The following is an 11,218-nucleotide window of genomic DNA, read 5'->3' as shown; positions in this document are numbered from 1 at the left end:
GCAAGTTAAATACTTAGAGGAAGAATTTTACTGTTCATAGTGATTTTACTTGTCTCAAATAAGATTGTTTTCACGATAGGGTACAATGTGTATTTGTGTTTTATTGACTAGTTAGCTTTTGCTTTGATTATTATGCTTTAAGAAATATAATGAAAATGATAAAATTTAAAATTATTCAGGACTTTACTCCCTGCTAGGTATTCATATTTTTTTGTTTAATTATAAATTGAAATTTGCTTAGAAACAGATAATAAAACAAAAATATAACTACAGGTCACAGTACTTTAAGGTTGGCTTATCTCCTCCACAGGCAAGACATGCAATTAAGGACGCAAATGCGTCATATAAATTACCAAAAACATTGATCTTAAAATGAACTTGGGTTGCTTTTTGCAGTAGGAATGGATGTACACTCGAGACATGCAGACAACCCACATGCATTGTTCAGAAAACAAAGCAATAAGCAATTAGCACTGTTTGAAAAACGTGGACGATAAACTATATTAAAAATTTATAGAGGAGCAGCATTGCATAGTTGGAAACAACAATACCCTCACTCACTGCTTGCATTATAAATAAAAAGGAAAGAGGTGCCCATTTTTCATGACAACTTGGTCGACAATTAAGCAAATTGCTCACCTACAAACCCCATAATTGCTGTCCAAAAAATGTAACACCCGTAGTTAAAAGCGTGAGAAAAAAATAATAGATGCAATGTATAATATAATTGAAAGAAAAATGAAAAGATAAAGGGAAGCGTAAAATGTAAAAATTAAAGTGTGAAAAGATATCGTTTATTACAATTTAGATGTTACTATAATTAATGTTTTTTCATGCTGTTGTTTATATTTTCTTGTGTGCGTATGATCTGTGTAGTCCAAATGGGAAATAAATATTGAACGTATCTTCGTGTAATTTCCATTAGTTAACAATATACCCATCATATTTAGTAGAGCAGATGAAAATTTTTATTTCTGTGATTTGTGAACGAGCCCTTCATTGGTTCTACCATTTTCGATAAGAAATACTAAAATTTGCCAAAAATTGAATACGAATACCATCCTTTGATTTCCGTCAAAAAAATTGAAATATATATTTATTAACAAAGTAATGGTTCGTCAACCAATAAAAACTGACCACATAAATTCATGATGAATTCGTGTAACATTTTTCTGTACTACAGCATTAGCATTGTGTAAGTAAATTTTTACAAGTAACGACTTAATTATGTTTTTAAGTCGATATAAAAGTAGTGTCTTTTAAAATTCGTTTTATAAAAAAATTTATTAAAATTTAGTTGTTGACATTTTAAAATATTTAGATTTTTTTTTTGTTAATTAATGAGTTGACTAACGAAACTTTAATTCATTACTATTACATCATATTTTTTTTTAATATTTTACTACGTAAAAATTTATGTTTGTAAAAAAAAAAAATATTTTGCTATTTTGTTTCTCTCTTTCTTTTCCTTTTAGAGATAATTTTTGGTATTGGAACTAGTAAGTAGCATGGTAATATTTCCACTTACTAAATTTGGAGAGTAGAGTAAAAAAAGAAAAAACCTCATAAGTATAGGACACCACAATGCAACCAAAAATTTTAAAGTAATGACTACATTGGTCTATCTCTTTATAGACAGGACTAGTCCATATCTCATCCTACATGAGACTTTCTTCTTTATTCATACTTGATTTCAACACCCCACCAATAAACACGCATTTTCCTATTGACGAGAAAAACAAGGTCTCATGCATCAATTTCTAGTTGATGCACACGTGCCTTCATGCTATCCATGTGCAAGTGCAACACCTAATTCTCCTCATCATTACACACCACCACGTGCTACTCCCTTTTCTGCAAGTGCTCTAATGCTAAATCTCCTTCACCTTTTTTCACACTGATTTTCTCATCAACAATGAAATAGTTTCTAATAACTTTGATAATATCCAAAATTTAGTTGGAACAATTAAGTTTCGGTTATGAAGTCTCTTGTCTTAACTACAGAGAAGTCATCCTAGGTCATTTGATTTCTTGGTGCACAATACCACATGTGTCTTCCTAGTAACATCTTGATAAGATCAATGTGTCTTCCTAGAGCTTAAGCAACAAGAATATTAACTTACAACTTCTTAAAATTTTTTAATATTTCTTCTATTGCTCATCATTTTATTTTCTCTTCAAGGCTATGAGTAGGGATGGAATTAGGTCAAGTCAGACCAGACTTTACTTTAAACAGACCTAACATGTAACATAATTATTAGGTTTGAACCTGACATGTTACCTGTTAACGGCTTTATTTTTAGCCTGGCCCGAAGCCTGTTACAAAAAATATATATATTAATATTAATGAAAATATAAATATTTTATTATCAAATTAATTTATATATTTTTCTACTTTTCATCTGTGTTATTGATAATTATTAAATATGTGTTATTGATAATTATTAAATAATTATAATAATTTTTATATAATTTTATAAATAATTTTTAAAATATTATTTGAGCACTAATTATAAATTTTTTTTATTAAATAAATTTATATTTATATTTTTTGAATTATTTTTAAAAATTATTAAATTATTAAAGATTTTAGTTTTTTCTAAAATCATATTTTATTTGTTTAAAGATATCTTATATTTAATAAATAAAATCATAATAAACACATAAAATTGATCACAAGAAATAACATTCAAACAATTTATTGAATCAGCTGAAAGAAAATTATTATATTTTAAAAAATAAATAAATTTAAATTCAATGTAATATATATATATATATATATATATATATATATATTGACAATAATAATAACTATTAAATTAAAAAAATAAAATAATTACAAAATATTTAATTTTATTTTTTTTATTAATTTGTTATTTTAAATTAACAAATACATGTAAAATTAACAACACTATAACATACTATAACATTAATATAATATAAAAAAATATTACTGATACAAAAAATTAAAATATATACTTATATATAAAATATAAATTAATAAATTATCTAATAATTTAATTTTTTATTTATGTAAATATTTACAAATTATTGAATTTCAAATGTATGTTAATAACTATAATTAAAGTATTAAAGATTTTAATTAATTTTTTATGATAATTATATTTTGTTTGTGTAAAGATATCTTATATTTGATAAATAAAATTATAGTAAACTTATAAAATTGATAACAAAAAATAATACTCACAAAATTTGTTGAATCAGCTAGAAAAATATATTATATTTAAAAAAGTAAATAAATATTTATTGTAAAAATTATAGATAAAAAATATTTATATTATCAAATTTAAGAATGCAGAAAAATAACATATGAACATAATAAGAATTAATAAAATTTATATTTAAATTAAAATAACTTATATTTCTAAACTTTTATCTTAATAAAAAAATATGTAATAAAACTTAATATATATATATATATATATATAATATGACAATAATAATAACTATTAAATTAAAAAAATAATTACAAAATATTTAATTTTATTAATTTTATTTATTTTTATTTTAAATTAATAAATATATGTAAAATTAACTACACTATAACATTAATATAATATAAAAAATATTACTGATACAATATATTAAATATATATATATATATATATTATAAATTGATAAATTAATTAATAATTTAATTTTTTATTTATATTTTTTTTGTAAATATTTATTAATTATTAAATTTTAAATATATATTAATAACTATATTTTTTAAGAAAAAATTTATTTACATTTATGTCAAATTCGTGAAAAATAATTCTTTAAAATTTGATTTATTTATATTTAGGTATGTTGCTGTGTACTATGCATCTGGTATGTAAAATTTTTTTATAGGTACTTTACTCAAAAAATTTATATTAATAAAAATAAAATACATATTAAGTTACAAAAAGTATATATTATTATATATAATTTATTTAAAATTATATTATTTATATTATTTACTATATAGTCCTATTATATACATATATATATATATATATATATATATTTATATTGTATATAGAATTTTTTATTTTATTTTTGTATCATTTTTTTAATAAAATTTTAGTTTCAAATAAAATATAATTCATATTTAAGGAATTTAATTTATTATAAAGAAAAATAATTAAACATAATATATTAATATAATAATTAAATAGTAATAATAATAAAATTAAAAATATAAAAAAAATATTAATATAATATTATTATTTTATTTTTTAATTTTATTTCATTCAGTTTTGATTATTTCTTGTTCCTGTTCAAAGTTTTAACCACTCTTTAACTTATTTAAATGTAATAAATATGATAATTAACAAAATTTGACTGTTGCACTACTTTCACATACATCTCATGCAACAGAATCCAGTCATTCATACAGCGGTTTAAAGTGCAGCATAAATTTAGGGGTTCTCACAGCATAGGATACTCAGATCAGAGAAGCCTTCTTGACAACGTCATGCATATTTTAAGTGATGCTTTGGTGTATTACATCTTCACTTAAGTGAGGTTGGACCAATATTAACAAGCAGAAACAGAATAACCAGAGAATATACACATATTATAATTGGCCTGCAGATTATTCAAAATGATAAGATACCATAACTTTTCCACAAATGAGACCAGCCGAGAGCATAAAAAAAATGAAGAAAATACACCGTTCTCATATTGTAACACAAACCAGAGCAATTATTCAGGCATTGCTTCATGATTTAAACAGAACCAAGGCTACTATGAATTCAGAATCAACGAGACAAAGCATTACAAGATCAATCAACTTATTTAACAGAAAATCTAGTTTAGACTGAGAGCATTAGACCTTAGTCAATCAACCTATTTAACAGAAAATTTGGTTTAAACTGAGAGCATTAGACCCTAGTCATACAACACATTATGTTCAATTAGTATAGAAAAAATATTCATGCAAATATGCTATTTTTGAAATAACATGAGACCATCTACACTACAGGATGGGAGAAAAAGATTTCCTTGCTGATGCAGAGTCACAAAACCCTCGAGGTTAACTAAAAAAAGAAGACAGAAAGGTTTCCATGACATGCACATGTGCAACATAATCTGCATGAATATTATATCTGTTAAGATGTGAGAAACTGAGAAAGCATATGATGAATTCCGTGTGTTTCAACTACACTACAGGCTGTAGATTTATATTAGCAACGGTAATCACAATCATAGCTACATAATTAGGAGCAAATATAAGGTTACCTAAAATATCTAAACACATTCTCATACCTTAGGTATCTAAGTTGGGCAGTTACATTTACTCCTTGATAAGAGTGAGAATGGCAATAGGAAATCTAGATGGGATTTTTCTTTCAATTTGCATGCATTTTCATTGGACCAGAGTGTAGTGACATGACAAGTTTGGTGGCCGGCTGGATGAATTCTAAGGCACCTTAGCCTATAGCCTTAAACGGCCTAGAGTAAGTTAAAAGAGGAAGGTTTTAATCAAGGTAGTCAAAATCGAGATCCTACTTAGGATCGAAAAGGAAAGAAAAACACGTAACTCGTGGAATTCTAGAATGGACCATAAGATCCTACCTAATGTATAAAACTATATTTAAACATATAAATGCACACAAAAAAGAAGATAAATAAGGAACAAATAGTCTTAAGTTCATAAAAGACAATCACAACTCAAACATTAATGACAATAAATATGTTCTCAAGTCAATTACACATAAAACTCAAAAAAGTACTAAAGTAAAAACAAACTAGTCAAAGTGTCCAAGATTGGTATTCCTTATTCTAACAAATCATTCAAGTTTTGATCATAATAATCATCTTCTATTTGATCTTCATTTTCTTCATCTCCAACTCTATCAAGGTCATCATCAAAAGTAAGAATCTCTCAATCATCTAAATTTACAGGATCATCATTAGCATCATTGGAATCATTTCCAACTTGACCCAAGTGTTCATTTGGATTCAAATCCAAGTCCAATAAGTCATCAACTTCTAAATCATCAGCATTGGATGAACTTTCATTACCCATAATCCATTCATCATCAGATAAAAGATCGTCAAGATTAAAGTCCATAGCTTTTCTAGATGTCTTTTTCTTGGCTAATTTTGAGTTAGCCATCACATAAACAACATCATTCATATTTTTTTGTTTGAAACGATTTCGTCTCTTTGTGTGGACCTAAAAAATATATAAATGCAATTGATTATTTGCTAAATAGGTAAAGAAAAAGAATGCAATTTCTCATAGTTTTAAAATTTTACCATCTCAAAAGCACTCCAATTACGCTCACATCTAGAGGAGCTACATGTCAAGCTCAATATACGAATAGCAAATCTTTGAAGCTCTAGATGTCCATCTCTATAAGATTCTCACCATTGTGCTGGAGTTTTGATATTAGTTTTAAGTGCATTTAGGGCTGCCTTGCCACCAAAAAACTTCTTTTTTGCCTTGAAATCTTCAAGTTAAGCATCAATTTTAGTCATTTCTTCATCATTTTCTACCATCCTTTCTATACAATCATATAATTCATGTTTAATTTCAAAATCTGCTTTAAAACCAGGATTGTAGTGTAAAAAAGGTTGAGGTAATAGGCTGCAGCATGTAATGGCCTATGGAGTTGATTGTCTCATCTTTTAATAATGACATTCTACAGAGGGAGATAATTAATATATGAAAAAATAAAATTAATTTTTAAACAAAAATAACTAAAATTTTTAATTAAATTTAATAATTTATTTACCTTCTTTTACTCTCATTGAAGGCCTTTGCTATCTTCATATTTAGCTCGCTCCATTTCCTCATAAAGGAATCCCATAGCTAGAATCTCATCTGAATCAACCAAATGAATAACTTTGTTTTATAGAATATGAGAACGCAACAGAAACACGACTACTTGCCCATTACCTTCTTGCTACAACGAGAATGTTCCTGCAGCACACATTAGCCTATAATCTCAAGCATGTTCAGTCCATTTACTGGCAAATATTCACATTTGAACCACAACATATCAATATACACATCTATATCACTAGCATAAATCAAAATACACATCAAAATCACAATATACACATATGTATAATTATCATAAAAGAATTACAAAACTCAAGGCATTACATGGATAACCTGAAGGAATGGAGTAAACTGCTTCCATGGGCCGAATTATGGTATAACAGCTCATTTTCAATCCAACATAGGAATGACTCCTTTCATAGCAGCTTATGAAAGAGAACCACCAACAATCACTAAGTATCAACTAGATTATACGAACTCTCCTTCCTTATGGGTGATGCTACAAGAGAGACATGACCCTCAGTCAGTTAAAAACTCATTTACTTAAAGCTCAACATCTTATATAAAACACATTCCATTGGAGTTTGTTGTAGGTGACTTGGTGATAGTGAAACTACAATCTTACACACAACATTCGGTGATACTTAGAAGAAATCAAAAGCTAGAACTTAAATACTTTAGTCTTTTTACCATAATTCAATGCATTGGTTCAATGGCCTACAAGTTACAATTGTCTACTTCAACTAAAATTCGCTCTCTCTTCCATGTGTTCTTGCTGAAGAAATGTAAAAGTGATCATAAGGAAGCTTATCTACCACTTCTTCTACTTATAAATGAGTTCGATCCTGTAGTTCAACTAAACAAGGTTCTGAATTCCAGCATTATCATGTGCGAAGATTAACATATACAATGGGGTGGACTAGATTCAACCAAGACCACGAGTATACAAATATTTTTATTAACTTGAGATTACCTAAACTTCAATTTTAAAGATAAGGTTATTTTTTATGGGAGAGAAAAAATTATTATACAAAAAAACGAATAAGAATGATGAGTTAGTTAAAAAAAGAGAAAATGGTGAAGAAAATGACATCATACGTAAAAGCGTATGCATAAAAAAAAAATCAATGAATCATTGAAAGAATTCTTATAATAAATAAAATTAATATATAATAAAGATAAATAAAAAATTTGGTAAAACTGGTCTCTTCTTTCTATAGAACTTTAAAAGATATTTCTGTTACTATTTTTTTCTCTCTATATTCCCTTAACTGATTAAGTGTTTGCATTATTTTTTCTATTTAAGAAATTACCGTATTATTATATTATAATACTATATAGAGATTTTATTTTATTTTTTACCTTTAATATTCTTATTGTTGTGACCTACTTAATTGAAAAAAAAAAATTGCCAACAGATTAAGAATGCATAACTTAGATTTGTCGACTCTTCGCTTAAGCTCTAAATATCGTGTTGAGAAAAAATATATAAAATAAATCCGTTTATCAAATATACGAAACTATATGTTTATAATCATAATTCAGAATAAATACATAATTTTTATCTAAACTCACGTTATAATCACAATTACCTTGTTTATCTACGTTAATGTCAAAATGTTTCAAGAAAGAAGATGATACAAGTCAAAAATGCGTCGTGGAGGGCGAATGTTAGGTTTGGAAGCTCTGGAAAGCATGTAACCAAAACCGAGGCAGAGGACCCAAATTCCCACATCCATCGCCCACTTCAGTACTTCCAAATCCATTTCCAAGTTGGTGCGCGCTTCTTCAACTTCCGCATTCGCATCAGCACTGTTATCACTAGGAAGCTCTGTTTCCTCCGGAATGTCCTCCAACTTGTTATTTCTCTTGACGACAACCCTTTCTCTTACTGGCTCCACTCCATCCAAGGCAACCAATAGCTCCACCTCCGAAATTGACAAGGAAATGGGAAGCTCCCACTTACAACACTCCAATCTCCAATTATTCCGATCGTGTTTTCTGATTACTCCCTTCAACAGTTTGGTTTCCCCAGCGTGGAGTTGGAAATTCATTGCTTGGGTTGTAGCCCGCACCCTTTGCTTGCTCCCGAAAATTACATGCCCTTGGGTTTTGGCTTGGCGAATCCGGGTGAGAGAAAGCGAATAAGGAGGAAGAGAGAGGATTAGAGCGAGGGAATCAGGTAAGGGACTTAGCTTGGATTCCCAAGTTGAAGTCCGAAAGCGTACGAAGAAAGCTGTGACAGTGAACGAGTTTGAGTGGGATTGATAATGGGTTGGGCAGCACATGCTGGCAGCGAAATGGTTAGAACTTATGATCAGAAGATGGAAACATTGGAAGGAAATTGTGTTCTTTATCTGTTTTGTGGTGTTCTGTTTGGAAGCGAAATGGCACCGAGTTTTTAAGAGCCCCGCCCATAGTTTTCTGCTGCTGTTGTAATCATTCCGCGTGCTTCAACTTGAGACCCAAAGCACGCGGATTTCACAGTGGGAAGCGGATTATGCTGAGTATATTGATAAACCACCTTTTTTTTCAATTATAATTGTTATCATTTATTTTAAATTTTATTATCAATTTAGTTCTATGTTTATTATTTTTACTACTTTTTAATTTTATATGAAAATGTTTAATTTTATCCTTATATAAATTATATGCAGAATTTTTATTATTTATTAAAATTGAAATGAAGATAAAATTATTTTTGACATTTAATATTAGTTTTTATTTTTGAAATTTATTTTAGTTTTTATACTTATGGTATGTTTGCCACGTCATTGGAGATGGGCGTATTTTTATGGAAAAAAAATACGGTAATTTGCAGCTTATGAGATTGCTTCTTTCGCAATTTTTCTTCATCCCAAACTGCAACTGATTCCTGTTTCTGTGGGTCATTTTTGCTTCGAAGACGGGATGGCATGTGACAACTACTTTTAGATTTATTTTCCTAAAAAAATAAAATATAAATAAAAAATATAAAATATTTGAATGGTACATACTACATAGCAATAGCCGGTGGTCGGGGCCTAAATTCTGATATCTCATCAAAACTTTGTTTTGATAATTTTTTATTAAATATTTGTAAAAGAATAAAGATAAAAACAATTAAATTTATCAAATAATTTAAATTATTTTTATGCATCTTATTTTTTTAAAACAAATTTTTTGTCTTATTAGATTTTAATTTATTATATAATTTTTATTTTGATATAACTATTATGAAATTAGCATTCATATTGATCTTAAATTTCGTACTTCTCACAAGAATATAGTTTTCACATAATCAAGAATCGGAAAAGCATTGACTTCTAAATCCATTATTTTTTTTATGTTACCTTCTAATGTTGTTAAGTCTTTGGTATTTTTTTTAACGTTTTCTTTTTCTTTTATCTCATCTTCAATGGTTGAGAGAAAGTTCTTTTTGCAATTATTGTGAGATCATTGGATACCATGAAAGTAATAGTCTGAATAATAGAGAATATTGTAATTTCTATTTGACAATTGTTCTGTTATTTCTTATTTATCTGAAGGAAGAGGGGGAGGTTTCCTTATAATTATATTTACAATTATACCTCAATGACTCTATATTTTATATTTAACTATCATTACATTAAATCGTTAATTAGAGTCATACTATAAGTTACATAGGTCATACTATAAAAGAGAAGAAGCTGCAAGTTAACACTTTCAGTTCAGAAAGCAAGTGTTTCATAATGTTGTTATTTGAGAAGAAGTTATGCATTAACACTAGGCACCAAAAATGATCACGTCAGAAGTGCGAGAAACTTAGAATTAAAAGTATCTTTTCTCTTTTTATTTTTTTTACTTTCCTACACTTATAGAGTTGAAAGAGGATTGAGGGCAAATTTCAAGTCTTAATCCTTGAGGAATTAGGCTTAGGACTTGGAATCATGATGATTTTCTATACCTTATCTTCTACTTTTTCTTTCTTTCTTTCTTTCTTTTATAATCATGTTCTAATTTGCTTTGGTTAGGGATTGATGGATCCAATCTGGACCTTGTAAATTGATTCTGGATTTGAATTCTAGGAGCTTGATTGTATTGAACATTTAATTCTTTATAATTCTTGGATTAACCATTCAATTGAATTGAACTTAGAGAGTTTTCATCAATGGAAGTTGAGTTAATTTATCAAATTTGAATTAAATATCAAGGTTATTGATATCTTAGGAATAACCATTCATGATCTTGTGATCTCTTAATTTCTAATACCTAATACAATGTTTGATTGATTTACACCTAAGAAATTAGGGTAGTTAATTGAACTTTGATTAACCTAGTGAAATTGATCATCAATCAATTAAGAACTTAGAGTTTATATCACATTCAATTTTGCAATTAACAAATTGGTGAAATCAACCCTAACTTTGTTTAATTAATCATCTTATTTCTTAAATCTTTTGCTCTATTGCTGTTACC

At 27.4% G+C, this 11,218-nt stretch overlaps 1 protein-coding gene across 1 annotated transcript; it reads right to left on the bottom strand.

Moving 5' to 3' along the window:
• Nucleotides 1-5,639: 5,639 nt before the first annotated feature.
• LOC113858249 lies at nucleotides 5,640-9,149 on the bottom strand. The gene is made up of 2 exons (XM_027490788.1): nucleotides 6,732-9,149; nucleotides 5,640-6,500 (listed from the first exon to the last, which is right to left on the bottom strand). Exon 1 carries the CDS (start codon nucleotides 9,067-9,069, stop codon nucleotides 8,404-8,406), a length of 666 nt encoding a protein of 221 aa, XP_027346589.1. The 5' UTR covers nucleotides 9,070-9,149; the 3' UTR covers nucleotides 5,640-6,500; nucleotides 6,732-8,403.
• Nucleotides 9,150-11,218: the final 2,069 nt, after the last annotated feature.

The sequence above is a fragment of the Abrus precatorius genome, unplaced genomic scaffold, assembly GCF_003935025.1.
Source record: "Abrus precatorius isolate BTA unplaced genomic scaffold, Abrus_2018 Scaffold1, whole genome shotgun sequence".
Taxonomy (NCBI): domain Eukaryota; kingdom Viridiplantae; phylum Streptophyta; class Magnoliopsida; order Fabales; family Fabaceae; genus Abrus; species Abrus precatorius.
This window is presented reverse-complemented; position numbering and strand designations above follow the sequence as displayed.